Source organism: Meles meles, chromosome 14 (genome assembly GCF_922984935.1).
Source record: "Meles meles chromosome 14, mMelMel3.1 paternal haplotype, whole genome shotgun sequence".
In the NCBI taxonomy this organism is placed as follows: domain Eukaryota; kingdom Metazoa; phylum Chordata; class Mammalia; order Carnivora; family Mustelidae; genus Meles; species Meles meles.
The window spans coordinates 23,176,260-23,193,033 of NC_060079.1; the positions used below are offsets into that span (position 1 = coordinate 23,176,260).

The 16,774-nt window shown below is 46.1% G+C and overlaps 1 protein-coding gene across 1 annotated transcript in view; it reads right to left on the reverse strand.

The window, feature by feature from the left end:
* FAM124A (family with sequence similarity 124 member A) overlaps positions 1 to 13,700 on the reverse strand; it is a 108,063-nt gene extending 94,363 nt beyond the window's left edge. The window contains exons 1-2 of the mRNA XM_046028167.1: positions 13,593 to 13,700; positions 4,625 to 4,656 (exon numbers count right to left, since the gene is read on the reverse strand). Of these exons, the coding sequence (XP_045884123.1) occupies positions 4,625 to 4,656; positions 13,593 to 13,657 (97 nt within the window). The 5' untranslated portion in view covers positions 13,658 to 13,700. The remainder of the gene's footprint in view (positions 1 to 4,624; positions 4,657 to 13,592) is intronic.
* Between the last annotated feature and the right edge of the window lie 3,074 nt (positions 13,701 to 16,774).

Sequence of the window (16,774 nt, forward strand, 5' to 3'; positions counted from 1 at the left end):
AAACAGATCGAAGTTAAATTGGCTACTACCACCTCTTCCAAGATATTGACCTTATTTGGACAAGCAGCCTTAAAACGCCAATCTGTCAGTAAGTTATCTCCTTTCCCGAAAACAGAAAAAAAATAATGACTATTTCACTATCCTGTCTGAATTTAGCTCTTGGATCTACAGACAAGGGTCATTTTTATTTAAACGTTCCCCCTCAATGACAAGTTCTATGGAATGCAGTCATGTCTTTTTGATGGGTTGCTTTCAAAGCGCCTTACCTTTTTTTTTTTTATTAATTAGGTAATAATTAATAAGCTCACAAGGAGCTTATCTTTCCTTCCACACTGAGGGGAGGAACAGATGTGGCCAAAGACAAAATTCAAAACATACGATGCTTTGATATCCTAAAACTTCAAGGAAATGAGACTGTGGAGAAATGAAGGGGAGAAGATGGCACTTATGTGGAAAGATATACCTCTGAGACGAGGCAGCCTTGGGGAGGGATGAGAGGTCGTCCCACACAGCAGTAAGGCAGGACCCGCCAACTCCTGAGGTGGCTCGAGACCAGTCACAAGGGCTTGCAATTAACTAAGACACTTAACTTTCCTATTTGAAAAACACCTGCAATCCACTTGGCCCCTTTCTGTCAAGAAGAGAGCATGTCCAAGGTCCCACAGCATCAGCTGGGCCTGGTCAGGGCTGCCCTCAAGGGCAGGTCACAGACATGGCAGCCCCAAGAAAGCTGAGGGGACCAGACCTCCACTAGCCCTACAGCCTGGCCCAAGCAGCAAGGAGAATGCAGGCAGGACTTGGGGAAGCTACCCGAGTCACTGGAAGGACAGAGCAGGAAGCTAGGAAAAGCAAGTCAGGGAAGCAAGAGGAGGGCAGGAATCTGAGGCTTGGGTGGGTGGGAAAATAGATTCCAGGACTCCCACCCACACGGGAGGTGTCGCTATTTTGCACACTTTGGTATGTGGTCCTGGGCTTGAACCAGTAGAACACACTGGTCATGGCCATTTCTCCATAATTTCAGATATGGGGAATTCCTCAGGGCATTGCCAAGGGCCCCTGCATCACTGTGACTCACTTCGATCATTTGCATTTCGAAAAGTACGAAGGGGCACAAAACTGCAAGGCATCCCCGCGGCCACTGGCCATCTGTAAGGGCCAGGTAGAGAGTTAATGACTGTACCTGGGTTTTGAGAAGGCACAGTTTTGAGGCACAACTTAGGAGGGCAAACAGAGGAACAGTATCCAATAAAGAGAACTAGTTAATTCTTTGAACTGCCTCCTACTGGCATTATCCTGGGGGGAGAGATCCTCAAGAAATGTGACACTGTCCTAAAAACATAATTTTTCAGCTCCCAGGATCTTCTAAGAGAAATTCTCCAGGTATGATTATAATCTTTATTTGAATGAGAATATTCAATCATGCATGAGGGGAATTTATCATCACGTGGCATGCTTGATCTTCTTCCCCTTGGCATGATTACTGCTTTACTTTGATCCTGTTTATAAAATTTCTCCTTTTTATTTAAATCACTTAAGAATGCAAATTGTACATAGTGCCTTGATGATCTTCTACCTAGGTTTCTGGGAAAACCACCTAAAATTCTGAGAGTATAAATTAAATTCATCTTTCTTAGGAAATATTATGATTTATTGAGATTTGAGTGTTAACAGTGTGTTTAGCTTTGCAGAAAACATAAGGCGAAAGCCTGTCAGCCCTGTCAGTCTCAAAAAGGCAAAGGGACCCATGGCAAGTAGAAAAAAATTTTACCCAAATTTACGTTTACCCAGTTTATGGAACAAAACCATCCATTAAAGAAGCCCCCTCAGCCACTTCCCCTAGAGTTGGAAGTGACATCAAACATAACCAATGGGAATGTGATTCTGGGACCCAGGAGGTCGAGGAAAAATAGAATGCCCAAGGACTCCCATGCCCTCCCGGACTCCATACCAGGACTAGGACCTAGGGGACCTAACTCCCACACTGCAACTCTTTTTTTATTTTTTATTTTTACAGATTTTATTTATTTATCTGACAGAGAGAGATCACAAGTAGACTGAGAGGCAGGCAGAGAGACAGAGGGAAGCAGGCTCCCTGCTGAGCAGAAAGCCTGATACGGGACTCGATCCCAGAACCCTGAGATCATGACCTGAGCCGAAGGCAGCAGCCCAACCCACTGAGTCACCCAGGCGCCCCCCACACCGCAACTCTTATACTTTCTCTAGGTGATGACCTTCCTTCTTCTCCCATCAGGGGTGGGCAGCATGAGGAAGCAGTCCCTGCTTTCTCAGGGAAAAGACACCTAAAGAGCAGCTCTTGTTTGAGGAGGAAGCTTTCCTGTCAGCTCTAGCAGTGATGAATTCCAGCTGTGGACAGATTCCAACCCTGGCTCAACCCAAAGAAGTGCTTATGGCCCTGTGAACTCAGGCACAAAGGGGTAAAAGAGCATCATGGGAATGCTGAACAGGAATCACTAGTAGACAGAAAAATCCATTTCCTAACAGTGAATAGATAGGACCAATGCTCAGATGCCAACCAGGAAGCATTCAGAAACAAGTCATTCAGAGAGGCTGCCCAGGGGCGGGGATGACAATGAGAGGCAGGAGCCATTCACAGGACCCACAGGAGGGAATTGGGACCAGTCAGCTCTGTGGGTTCCTGCTGGTCACATAGTGGGTGCTAGCCCAGCTGGGTTGTGACAAGGAGAGTGACCCTGGAACAGCCTTATTTAGGGTGGAGAGTAAGCTTCTTAACCTTCTTGCTACTCAGTCCTCTGAGTGTGATTGTGTAGTTTGTGGGGAAATGCGGTTTTAAAAATCTACTTGGAAAATAACTCTTTATGATTGTAGCCTGTCAAACCTTGTTTTAAAGGACAGATTGAAGACTTCAGACTTTTTTTTTCCTTCTTCAGAAAGGGTCCACTCTGTTATCTTTACTAATGGGCAAACACTAGACAAAGACAGCCAAGGGCCCAGCAGTACCCACTCACCCCTTCCTCCTGCCCAGAACAAGGATGTGCTGCCTGCAGTCGAGGCAGCCATTTTGTAACTCTAAGGCAGCTCTAAGAACAGAAGCCAAAAGCCAAGCAGAACAATGAAAGGAGCTTCCACTTCAGACCTGCATGGCCGCCTTCTTCTTCTTTTTTAATGTTAGAGGAAAACAAATGCCAACCTGAGTCATTATTTTTCCTCTATTATTTATAGCAAATACATTTCCTAACTCGAACATGAAACACATACCCATCCTCACCAAGAGGTCCCAACACTGAAGACTGATGCAGGAATCACCAAGTATTTAAAGAGAAAAGGAAGAGCAATAAAAGGCTATTGATCCCAGTTGCACCAAGAGAAATTTCAACTCTGAGATCGCAATTAAAATAATGGAGAGGAAAGCCTCCCAAACCAAATTACCAGTTTCGCTGACAAGAGAGATGCTTTGTTGTGACCCAGAGGACTGATGTGAGAGCTACAAATGGAACAAAGGCTTTGGGCAAGTATTTCACAAAAAAATCATTCTTAAAGAAATGTAGCTTCTGGGCAAAACTGAGTGGAATGAAAATAGCAGCAGAGAGAGAGTTCAAGAGAGCTTTCCTGGATTTTTAGGAAGGCAGAAGCTTCAGGGAGGGAATTCAAGTCACTGGAGCATTATTCTCATTATTACTAATGGTTCTTAATAACTAAGGGGCAATGTTGGGTCTCCAGTTGGCCAGAATGATCAGAGATTACTCATTGCAGTTATACTAATAACTAAATATAGTTTGACACTAAATTACAATTCCAGAAATACAGCTTTCTGCACAGTCTCTTATTGTGAAGGAAAACTAAGCCAGAACATCGATAAATAGAATAATCCGATTAAGTGTCTTTCCATTGGCGTACTACTTAGAATTGAGAGTTTAACAGGGAAGATAGAAAAAAAAAAAAAAAAACACCAGTATGTACTGAATCAAATAATAAGGGCTTTTACTGGAAGAAATTTTTTTGTTATTTTAAAATAGGTGTTTAATTAATCTGAATGGCTTTGGTCATTTACACGGTGATCTTAAACACTGTGAACTGTTCCTAGATATAAAGCCTAATTTCCCATGACTAGATTTACCTGTCAATTAGTATTTAATGCAGACATCTTTTTCTATGCTGACAGTATGTTTATGAACGCATTCCCAGTCGCCTTTCTTAAACTGTATTGGTAAGTGCCCATGATACCCACCTGCAGATGCGGAAATCCAAGGGAGGACATTGGCCCGGCAGAGGAGCTGGGTCACCCAGGGGTCTAATGAATGTGCTCTGAGCCTTAGCCTGCAGGCAGCGGGTACTTGATAAACGTCCGGTGATTGAATGAGTTACCTGGGATTATTTGGAGAAGCTGTTTTAGAAGCATCTGCCCTAACAAAGCCTGGGCTAGTTCCTCTCGGCTCAGTTTCCATAGGGAAAGCAGTGGCATAGCTGGTTCTGAAACCAAGGGACAGTTAAATTCTCCAGGAAGAGCCCCAGCTTTCAGAGTCAGAGAATCCTGCATCACACACTTTGGCAGGTATCCCTTGGGTGATTCCTCCGTTATAGCATGGGTTCCCCAGATAGACAGGATTGAGAAGCCAGTACCGAAGCACATTTAAACCATACTTACTGCTGGTGGAGGACATGTGGCTGTAGTCAGACCTGAAACACAAAACCTTAGTATTAGTAGGATTAGACACTATTTTTCTGTATCCAAATGAGTTCTTCAAGCTAGAATTTTAAAAAAACAGTCAGGGGTAAGTAGCATTTACATGGTAAGGACCTGTAGTAAACTAAAAACCGTAGCGCTGGGGGTTTTGGTGCAAAATAAAGTTACATCCGAATTTGAAGGCAACACGTTCAAGGCACATTAGAAATCAGGGGTCCTTCAGATGGGCTCTGTGACTCTCCAAGATGGGAAACTAGCTAGGTCCTGAACCATCTAAATTCACTGGCAAATTCTCGCGTGGAAGTTTATTCCTCTGGGGAGAAAGCTCGAAGTCTTCAACACATTCTTAAAGGGATTCATGATGCCCCCCAAAGGTGAAATCACTGAAAATGAGCACCCTTCAAGTTAGAGTGCATCGTGGGGATATGTTTCTTTGCTGACATGAGCAGAGTGGTGATGGACCCTGGCTTGTGAGGGCTTGCTTCCACAGGCAGGGTCTGCCTGGCCATCAGGAAACCAAGGCACAGTAATGTTTGACTGATTTCAGCTCCAGCTGAGAAGAAATCCTGCTGCACATTACAGTAACAGGATGTGGGCTGTGATAGGGAAAGGGAAAAGGCAGGGTTAGGGCCAGGGTGAAATTACCCATCAGTTTCGAGGCTGAAAAACCAGCAGCTGGCACTCAGCCTCTGTGAGAATGGGCATCTGGCCAAGGATCTGCCTGCTTAATCTCGTCGAAGTTTCTGCTCTACTTGTGTGGCTGGGAAGCCTTCCCTCTCTGGCAACATATCTGGTATAGAAGCTCTTGGTTTTCTCCCCGCAGTGTCCCAAAGTCATTCTCAGTAAGGAATTAATCTCTCAGGCACACAGGGATTTATTCTTCAAGGTGGTGGTCAGAGGACATGGTTATGCAAATAAAGTAGTCAATTATGTTTAATTTTCCACAGATACACTTTTATTTACTTAGCCTCATGTCGCTTTTCTTAAATCATTCAATTTTCACTCCATTGACTTTGTTACCATATATACAAAACTTCAAAAAAAAATCATAAAAAGCACACCTCTTACTAGTTAAAATAATCTATATCGCTCAAGCAAAATGATGCACTGATTTATTGGTAGGGGAACAAAATGGAAGAAAAACAGCATGCAGTTTTCTCTTTTCAAATGAAATGTCTTAGTAGTTACAGAATGACTGAATCTTAAGGCTGGAAAGAATAGCAACTATTAACATTTGCATATCCCTTTATGTATTACAAACTGAATCCGCCTATATCTAACCCACTTTTTTTTTTTTTAAAGATCCCATTCATTTACTTGACAGAGAGAGAGATCACAAGTAGGCAGAGAGGCAGGCAGAGAGAGAGGAGGAAGCAGGCTCCCTGCTGAGCAGAGAGCCCAACGCGGGACTCGATCCCAGGACCCTGAGATCATGACCTGAGCCGAAGGCAGCAGCTTAATCCACTGAGCCACCCAGGTGCCCCTCTAACCCACTTTTTAATGTTATCGGTTAGGAAACTAAAGTGATACCATTGGCGAGGAGACCGGGAGGTGGCCAGTGGACCTGAAGTAGGAGTGCAGGGTGATGGCGAGGCAGGACCTGGAAGGTAGGACGACTGGCTATAGAGCATGGCGACATGCTGGCTAAGGGAGATGCAAGACAGGATCAGGACAGTCAGGATGAGTCACCCCCAGAGTGGATACATTCAATTCTTTCTCGAACCAGGCAGGACATAAATTAACTTTAGGACCAAACTTAGAAATGTGGTAACTGTGTGTTAATATTTTAGTTATTTATTCGACACAGACAGAGAGAGAGACAGTGACACAAGCAGGGGGAGTGGCAGGCAGAGGGAGAAGCAGGCTCCCTGTTGAGCAGAGAGCCCAACATGGGGCTCAATCCCAGGACCCCGGGATCATGACCTGAGCCCAAGGCAGACGCTTAACCGACTGAGCCACTCAGGTGCCCCCATTCATTTTATCATTAGAAATTTGTCTGTATTTTCAGCTAGGATTTTCCAAAATTCCCGAGGCAGATGGGTTTCAGAAATGCATGTATTTTTAAGATCCGCATACAGATGGAGATGAATGTAGAATGAAATTTACATGTGAAACCTATTTTGAGAATCTTAAGGTGTAATGGTAGTATTTTAGGGCAGGTGCTAGCAAAGTGAGCGTCCGGCCATGCATCTCTCCATATATATTTCTTGTGACTAAAGGCACTGCCTGGGTCAAGCCTGGCAGCTCGTCAATCTCCTGTCACTCTTGCTCCGCTCCAGTTCCTTCCCCAAACAGCAGCCAATCTTTGCAAAGCACAAATCTGATCATGTCCCTCTTTGGATGAAGTTCAAGCACAACATAAAACCCACTTTTCATGAATGATGGTCTCTGCCCAGCTCTGCAGTCTCATCCATCACCCCAACTTCCATCCCTGTCCCCCATCAAAATGGAAATCAAACGGGAAGAAAATCCCCTAAAACCTTACATGGCTTTCCAGCCTCTGATTCTGTTTATGAAATTTGTACACAGTTGCTGTAATGATGGAGAGAGAATTTTAAACTGCTCTTTTCACTACACACCATCACAACAGGCTGCTACCTAGTTCTTATCATTGTAATTTTAGATAAAGTGATGTATTATAATTTATTCAACCATTTGCCTTTTGTTTGCTATGATTGTTTTTAATTGTTCACTTTTGCAAACCACACGATGATGAGATACTTGCATATATAATATATACACATATATATATACACACACACACATAAATATACATACATATACATTGATATTTACTTTCTTTTCCTTATAAAAATGATCATGATGGGAAACAGGAACTGAGTCAATGTACAAACACTTTTGTAGCCCATAAAATACATTCTAAATAACTTCAAAAGGTTATTTATGGGAAATATTGTTGGTGAAAGACAAACTGTAAAGCTTAAAACAATTTTGTGCTTAAACAGGTTCAAACAATTTCAGATATTGACTACAGTTCTCTGGAGGAGTAAGTTACCCCCAGCTTTTTTAGGATAGGAAGGAACAGCAATAGGGCACCTGTCTTGTGAATCCTGTTTATTGGTCTTACATCCTAAGAATTAATCCACCTAGCTCTCAATAAGACATCCAACTCTGTGAGAATGAAGCCTGAGAGGTCAATCCATGAATTTTGGGAAGAAAAATGTATGGGCACATGATACAGATAAGCAGAATGATGCAAGGATTAGAAACTTTCACACGCCTGACACATAGAGTAAACACATTTATAAACATTACATTTATTTGGTATCTCTGCCAATCATGACCAGAAAGTTAGATGCAGTCCCTTGACTGCCTTTTAATTACAATTATACATACAGGGTTAAGTGTAAAGGGGTCTGCACTTAAGATAGTTTATCACTGTCAGCAGCCTACCTGCCCATATAGGTATAGGCTACCACCTTAAATTCTCTTTCTCCAGGAAAAGCTTGGCATAAGAATTGATCTTGGCGTTTCGATAATATTGATTTTGACGTTTCAGTAAAACATCAGCTCAGTGCATCACGGACCGCATCTGTGAACTCTCAGTCCATTGAATTAGATGCCATGGTAGCTCAGAGCTAACTAGCTCCACCCTGAACACAAAGATAATCGAGTACCTAATAGATCATCCTGTCTTCTTTGCAAGATTTCCCCCTTTACTGTTCTCTAAACCTGTCCCGTCTTCAAATTTATTCCCCCATTCGTTCCCATTCACCTGCTTATAAACTCCAGCCCTGTGAATTGTGTGCTATCTCTAAATCACAGTGAAGTATCAATTGAAGGCCACCCAAAGGGTATGGCAGGAGTATATTTTCAGAAGCTCAGTGACAGGTGACAGGGAGGTGGAGGCTCATTAGTGCCAGACAAACTTGTGAATTAAAATAGTGCACCAGATATGGTCCTATTTGGAAGAGTGGCTCAGATAGCCATATCTGGGAGACATCACAAAGGAAACACCCATTAAAAAGCATTCATCTTACTTTTTGTCTTTTATTTCGGTTTGCAAAAACACAGTTTGTCCCTCTGTTAAGGGATTCTGTTTCTTAGGGTAGTTTACCATAGTCAGTAGCTGGCTTGCCAGTTTTTTCTAATGACGAACACACAGGAGCACAAAACTTGCCTTCCAGTGCATTTGGAAAAGGGGAGCTCCAAAATGACATCAATTGCCACAGAACAATACTAGTTAGCTTTTAGCCTGGACTGTACTAGGTGGGTCAGACAGCAAAGACAACATTTCAAGCAAAAGAAAATGTCTGAGTAGGAATCGAGAATTAATTGCTGGGGTGCCTGGGTGGCTCAGTGGGTTAAAGCCTCTGCCTTCGGCTCAGGTCATGCTCCCAGGGTCCTGGGATCGAGCCCCGCATCTGGCTCTCTGTTCAGCAGGGAGCCTGCTTCCTCCTCTCTCTCTGCCTGTTTCTCTGCGTACTTGTGATCTCTGTCTGTCAAATAAATAAATAAATTTTTTTTTAAAAAAGGGGGGGCCACAGATAAAGATATAGGAGAAAAACTGATGGTTTGTAAAGTCCACTTTCTGAAAAGGTGAAGGCAGATGGACTTTAGACCTCTCCGTTTGATGGGCTTTGGGTAGAAGGAGGGACAGCTCTCTTCTTACAGCTTAGCAGGGGAGACAGGTTTCCGTTCTGGGCAAATGCAGCCCCCTCCCCAGGGAAGTGGGGATTTGAAATAGTTGCTTGGGCAATGTTGAGTGAGAACCCAACCGAGATTAATGATTATAAATGTATGAAGGTCCCAGTCTAGCTTGCTATCAAATTTCCGGCGGCAGTGCTCAACTACCTTAGGGGCAGGCAGAGGGAGATGGTGAGTGGTCAGGATGGTCAGGGAGAGGAACTTGTTGCCAGGCAGGCATGAACAAAACATAGGAGCAAAGGATTTGGGGATATATGTGGAGCTGACTATGGATCCTTTCGGCAGCGTGATCAAAGGTTCCAAGAACATTTTGGGTCCCGCTGCCAGTGGGCCGGTGGTGCTGATCGCTTTGAAAGTGACAGTCAAGAGAGTCAGGCTGCTGGGGTTCAACTCCACGCCCTGAGTTTTCTTTTCTGTAAAATGTGACAATGATAGGACCCGCCTCACGGGGTGGTTGTGAGAATTAAATTAGTCTATACTTTTAAAGTCTGGCACAAGTGAACCCTCAGAATATTGTTTCTCATCATACTGTTAGTATTGTTATGAAGAGACTCTGAATGACAAAGTTAGAGCTTTATGTAAAAAAAATGTATATTTCTGGGTGCACTCAAGATCCTATGTTCTTTATACTCATCACAGTAGATGTTCTGATGTTTTTAAATGCCATGAACAATCTGAACATCTTTCAGAACATCTGTGAGATGATAGGATCTGTTTTATTATATAAATATAATTATTATTTTATTTTACCATAAGGAAATGGAGGTTCAGAGGTTGCATGACTAGTTAGTGGCCTCAGTTGAAGCCTGCATCTCTGACATGCTTCCCACCTAGCGGAGTTGCCTCTCCAGGAACCACTGATGGGCAATTCTTTTTTGTTCTTTTTTTTTTTAAGATTTTATTTATTTATTTGACAGACAGAGATTTCAAGTAGGCAGAGAGGCAGGCAGAGAGGCAGGCAGAGAGAGAGAGAGAGAGGAGGAAGCAGGCTCCCTGCTGAGCAGAGAACCCAACTCAGGGCTCGATCCCAGGACCCTGGGAGCATGACCTGAGCCGAAGGCAGAGGCTTTAACTCACAGAGCCACCCAGGTGCCCATATCTATGCCCCTTTGTATAGAGTCTTTTCTATAAGCATCTCTTTACAGGAGACTAATTATTGCCTATGCATTGGGAATCCTTCCTGCATCCCACTCTCCCTTCCAGCTACCGCCTCTCCTCACCCTCCCTTTCTCAGACACTGAGAAAGGGCTCTGTCTACCTTCTCTTCCACACAGTCCACTCCCTCCTGGAGCCAGGCAGACCTGGCTTCTGCCTCCACCTGCCACTGTCCACGGATCCACCTTTTCCTTCATTACCTGCATTTGCAAAAAAAGCACTTCACATTCCTTTAGTTTAGTGAGTTTCTCAACCGCACAGCCGATGCCTTTCCCTTCTTCCCCTTGGCTTCTAGGACACCTCATCCTTCTTCTTGTCGGTGTCTCCTTTTTCTCAGGCCCCTTTCTCAGCTCCTCCAACTTCACCTGGCCTTTAAGTGTTGTCATTTCTCAAGGCCGGTCTTAAACAGTATCTGCTTCGCAGTTGTTGAAAAATCAAATGTGTTAACAAAATATGTAAAGGCTCAGTCCTCAGCACAGAGTAAGATGCCAGGTGTTTACTATCTTTACTATCTTTAGTTGATTTCATCTACTCCTAGGACTGCAACTGCCATTTTTTGGCTGACCATTCCCAAGCATACTGTCGTCACACCCATATCCTCTCTGACCATCTCTCTAGATAGACTCAACCGCTGGCTCATCATCCTTCCTTGGCTCTCTCTCAATACCTCGGATACAACATGTTGAAAATGAAACTTCTCCTACCCTCGCTGTAGTGGCGAGGGGGAATCACAGACTACTTCAAGAATCTGGTGAAAAGTAAGTCTCTTCTTCCCAAAATTCACAAAGAATGTCATTTTGCATGTGACTTCAAGCCATTCATGGGCCTCAAGTTGAGGACCCCTGCCTTAGCCGATGGGTCACCTGAGCCAAGTCTTAAAAGAAGATAGAGTTTCACCTGGTGGGCAGGCATGCCAGGTGGAGAAAGGCAGAGCTTGGGAAAAGGGCAGTTTGACCAAAGCAGAATCAGAAACACCTTGCTGATGTGGCTTGAGGCAGGATACAAGGGTGGGGTGCTGAGACACAAAGCCACAGAGACAGAAGGGGACCCTATCACACTGGGACTTGGAGGCCAAGTCCTCTAAGCTCTTTGTACATTAGAGATGACAGAGCCATTAAAGGTTTGGGAGAGAAGCATGATCAGATTTGTGTTTTAAAAATAATAGTGACAGCACACATGTGTAAAGTCTCCCCAGGCAGCGACATGAAAGCTGGGGGTGAGTTCTGGAAAAGCCAGGAAATTATGAACAGCTTTTTGATAACCAAACCAAACTGCAGGAGACAAACGGATATGTGGCAAATACAAGATCAGGAACTATACACTGAAACTCCTTAAGCACGTGCCATTTTACTTTCATCTTTAGCTTAAGGACGCTACTGAGGCAATAAGGAGTCTTTAAACAATTCTATTCTGTCACAACAATACACTTTAGGGCAGAGGCAGTGAAGAGAAGCTCTGGTGTCAGTATATTCAGCAAGCCCCTCCCAGCAACCCTGGCAGCTGTCATGCATTTCGCTGGGATCCAAGGGTACAATTGCTCCTGGGTCAGGGCTTCTCCTCCACTTATCCAAGAGAGAAGCCTTGGAAAAAATACCTGTTTTAGGTGAGCTCTGCAAATTGAAAATGAATGGACCGGTTGGAGGCTTATTTTATGCAGCTGAAAATGAGCTGGTTAATTTCACTTTGTTTCTTCTATTCATGGCCTAGCTAGCTAACTAGAGGGGGGGGGGGCGGGAAAGTCAAGGATCTTCAATTACAGTTGATAAATGCCACATACACAAAGTGTGGGGAGAAAACAAGGGAGTTCTGTATTTGGGATCAGGTTACCCTCCAGAATGTAATTGGGTTCTATAGTGAACTGTAAGTGATCTCAAGTTTGGATAACAGCAAAAGCCCATTGCAGAGTACTTGCTATAGGGTGTAAAAGTGCCGGATTTGGGCTAGGAATGGGGGGAGGCTGCAAGGAAGGGTGAGCCTGGGCAGTGACTGTGTCACTCAGGGGGGCAGCCCCTTGTGCCCATTCTGGCCTTGGGCCCCCATCCAGTCCTCTCAAGGCTGCCAACCCCCGGGATTAGTCTAAATCTCCCCAACGTTCCAAGGAAGAGGGTTTCTGTAATCTGGGCAGCTCCAGCCCATCTCCAGGGTTCTCCAGAGAGGAAAGGACACCCTTTCCTCCTGGATCAGTACTGGCATCCTGGATGTTTGCTGACTCTGCACAGGAAAATCCTCTAGAGATAGGAGCTGGGTGGAAGCATTTATAATGACATTCATCTCCTAAAAGATACTCCATCTTTTGTCCCACTCAGGAAAATGGTGTCCTTGGGAGAAGGCTAATTAGTCTCCAGAGGTAAAGGTTTGGGCCAATTGTTTGAGTCCGTTAAAGCGATGGGCACATTTCTTTAAGCAGGGCTACATCATAGCACCAACTTCATCCCACCTGTACCCAAGGCTGGGACAGGTGGGCAGAGAAGTTTGGCGGGGGGGAACAGGAGTTGAGGAGGGAGTCTCAGCAAGCACAATAAAGCCATGAAATGAAAAATGTCATCCTCTTATATGATTTCTGAAAGACTTCTGGGTGCCAGGTGTCCTATCCTCTTCTCCTCCCCAATCCCTCATCCCGGACTCCGGGAGCGGCGCGGCTAGAGGAATAAAGTCCTCACGGAAGGCTGAAACAAGTGCAAGAGCATCTGTTTCTCTGGCAATGATCTCAGGGGGACATTGCATTCGCTTGGTATTCCACATCATCTCAGTGATAACCGGGGCAAGAAGGGGTGGTGTGTGGTGGTGTGCACGAGGTTTACTCTGAACCCTGAGTCCTTCCACTTTTCTCCCCCCCCCCACCAACCCCGGGGATGGGGCCCGCCCCACCCGGGGTAGCTACGGACCACGCTGCTCTGCCCTCGGGGCCCGCCCAGGAGACAGCCGGCCCGCCACAGCCCCTCTACCTTCCACCCGGGACCAGGCAGGTGGGGGAGCCCCCGCGGCCCCATCCGGGCGGCAGCGGCTCCGGCTCTGCCGCTGGGTCCGGAAAGGTTCCGGCCGGGGACCGGCCGCAGCACAACTCGGAGAGCGCCCCCCGCCCACTGCCCGGCCTCGCGCGGCTCACCCTCCGGTCTCGGCGCCCGAGTCCACGCAGTCATCCTCCTCGCCACCGCCCGCTTTGGGGTCCATGGCGCGCTCCCCGCCGCGCTCGGCTCGCGGGCGCCGGCGTGACCCGGGGTGTGCTCCCTGCGGGCCGCCCCGCCCAGCCCCGCCTAGCCCAGCCCGAACTGCTGGCTGGGCTCCCGCGGAGCCTCTCGCGGCCGGGGCTCCGGGAAACAACTCTGGCGCGGGCCGCACTCCCCCGCGCCGCGCCGCGCCCTCTCCCGGCCGCGCCCGGCCGGCCACTGGCGGCCGCTCCCGCCCCGCCCCGCCCCTCGCCGCTCGGCTGTGGGAGCGTGTGTGCGCGCGCGGGGTGCTCCCGTGAACTAGGGCCTGTGCGCGCGCGCGTGCCGGCGAACGAGACCGCGGGCGCGCGCAAGAGGGTGTGTGCACGGGATGTGAGCGGGTGCGCGCGGGTGTGTGCAGGCGAGCAAGGGCTTGGGCGCGCGCAAGAGGGTGTGTGCACGGGGTGTGAGCCGGTGCGCGAGCGTGTGCTCCTCGGGTGTTGTGCGCCAGTGTGTGGTGCGAGTGCACGAGTGGGCGAGGTGTGTGAGGTCGCGTGCGCCTGTGTTGTGGTGTTGATATAGGTGGGTGGGTGAGGTCGATGTTTGTGCGGGCGCTGAGCGTGTGTCCGTCTGTGAATTGTGACCACGTGCGGTGTGTGAATGAATGTGTGTGTGCATAGAAGTCGCCCCTCTCTCCTGGGCCCAAAGCCCCAGGATTCTGCGTCCCAGGGATTGACCCGACGTTCCAGAGCCCCAGAGCTGGGAGCAGCACGGAGAAATAGGGGCTGCACCTTGAAAGCAAGGAGGGATCTGGTTCACTACTGGGACTAATGGGAACCTCTAGGTGTTTTCTCTCAGTTCCCTCAGAATTGGCAACACTGAATTCATTATCACCTTTCTTAGTGCAGGTCTGAGTGGCTTCCCAGCACCCAACTTGACAGTTTACAATCAGCGTCATGCATTCTTTTGCTATCAAAAGAAAAAAAAAGCCTTCAAAAATAAAGACCATTGGATGTACCTGCATTCAGGAGCCTTTCCAGTTAAGGGGATAATGGATGTTTGTAAAGGACTCTCAACCGCCCCCCCCCCCCCGGCCCCCTACCCCACCCCCGTGCCTTGGAGTGAGGTTATGATCGCTGTTGGAGGGTCACACCTCTTCTTAGTGGGGTGAGGCTGAATGGAAGCTTGAGGGGAGGCAGAACAAAACAACTCACATTTAACTCTGACAGCCCTGCCCAAGCCATTGGAAGGCACTCATTTCTACTTTCTTCTGTTTTCAGGCCAAGTTACTTAATTTCTATGACCCTTACTTATCTGTAAGATGGGGCTATTGATATCTACTCTATAGCCCACTGGAAATTTAACGAGATTTTAAAATTTAATTTTACATACATGTAAAAATACTTAGCATTGGTCCTGATAATGTCAAGCAATAGTCACAGGCGGCTGTCATAACATTTAAAGCACAAGCTAGCTATGTTTCTAATTTCAACTTGCAAAGCAGTGACAAGATATATCTAAAGAGGAATCTATTTTCTTTTCTCTCCTACTCCCCCCTCTTCCGTTCTTTCCTCTTTACCTAATTATCACTCCATTTTTATTCATATCTTAATTAAATTACACAAAAAGAGGAATCCAAGGAATAAGAGAAGAATACAAGCACAATCTCATCATTAAGAAAAAGACACAGGAGAAGGTGCCAACCTCAAATCTTAACTGAATTATCTTTACTGAGGGTAAGATCCTTGCCATGCAAAGCTGAAATGGATGTATTATACTCAGTTTGTGCTTATTAGCTGCAAGAAGGAAGTGTGTCAGTTCCTTAGGGGAGATTCCCCTTGCCCCACCCTATAGACTGATTTCTAAAAGGAAATTCTCACGCAAGCAAAATTATTGCATGTTGCCATTAATGACCACTTGAAATTGATCAATTCATCCAGTAACTATATAAATACCAGACCAGAAGGTGAACTCTGGATACACAAATAAGGGAAAATGGGAACAGATATGCCTTCATGGAGCTTGTAATTCAGAGGTGGAGACTAATTAAATTACAGATGCTATGATATAAAACATAAATGAAGATTAAATACTCCAAAAAGAATGATGTGCCCTGAGAAAGAGAACATTATTTAAAATGGGGTGTCAAGGAATGCTCTCTTGGGAAGGGATATTTTAGCCCTTCTCTGCCTCAGGGCCTTTGCACTTGCTCTTCCTTCTTCCTGGAATACTTTCTCCCAGACTTTCTGTGAGATTCCTGCCATATGTCCTTCAGGACTATGTTCAAATGGTCCTTTCCTCAGAGAACCCTTCCCAGCTAAACCTAAATCCCAACATCCCCTTATTCTGTTCTACTCTTTGTTATAACTCTACCAGGCCCTTGCATATGAGAGATTTATTTATGAATTACCTGCTCTTCCCTCCCTGTAGAATGTCAGCTCCACAACAGCAGGGACTGTTGGATTCACTGCTACATTCCCAACATGTGGGGCAATAAATGTGTTTGTGAATGAAAGGGAAGCAGCCCCATGGAGGAGGCAGGAGTGAAAAGAGCTTTCCAGATGGAGAGACCAGGGAATGTGAGGCAGGATAGGGCACTAAGCATTCAGTTAGAGTGGAAGAAGGCTGGGTGACGAGAACACAAAGTGGCAAAGATAGTGGGGAATTTCTATACAAATGTGACATCTCCGGGAAATGAATAGACCATTAGAGCCTATTTGGAAAGTAGAAGCACACATAATGTCCGTGCAATCAGAAGGAAGAAATTGATAAAGTGTAACAAACATTCTACCATGTTAGTGTCCTTACCACCATGAGGAAACCTACTTTGTCAATCTTGGGTGGGGACAATTCATATTTGTCCCTTCGCTGAATACTCAGGAAAGGTCGATGAAGCAGGTTTATCTTTTCATTTTACAGTCAAGGAAACTAAACCTCAGTGAGTCCAAGTGCCTTGTCCCGGGCCACCCAATGCACAAGCGGCGGAGCCCGGTGGACCATTTACCGTGCGTGGGATCTCTGTCACCTACCTGGAAGGCTAATGTGTGGCCCAGTCACATCCTCAGGAGAATGGCACAAGAGAAAGGGTGGAGGAAAATGGTAAACTAAGTGCAGCCCTTGGAGGGGGGTGCAGGAAGAATGG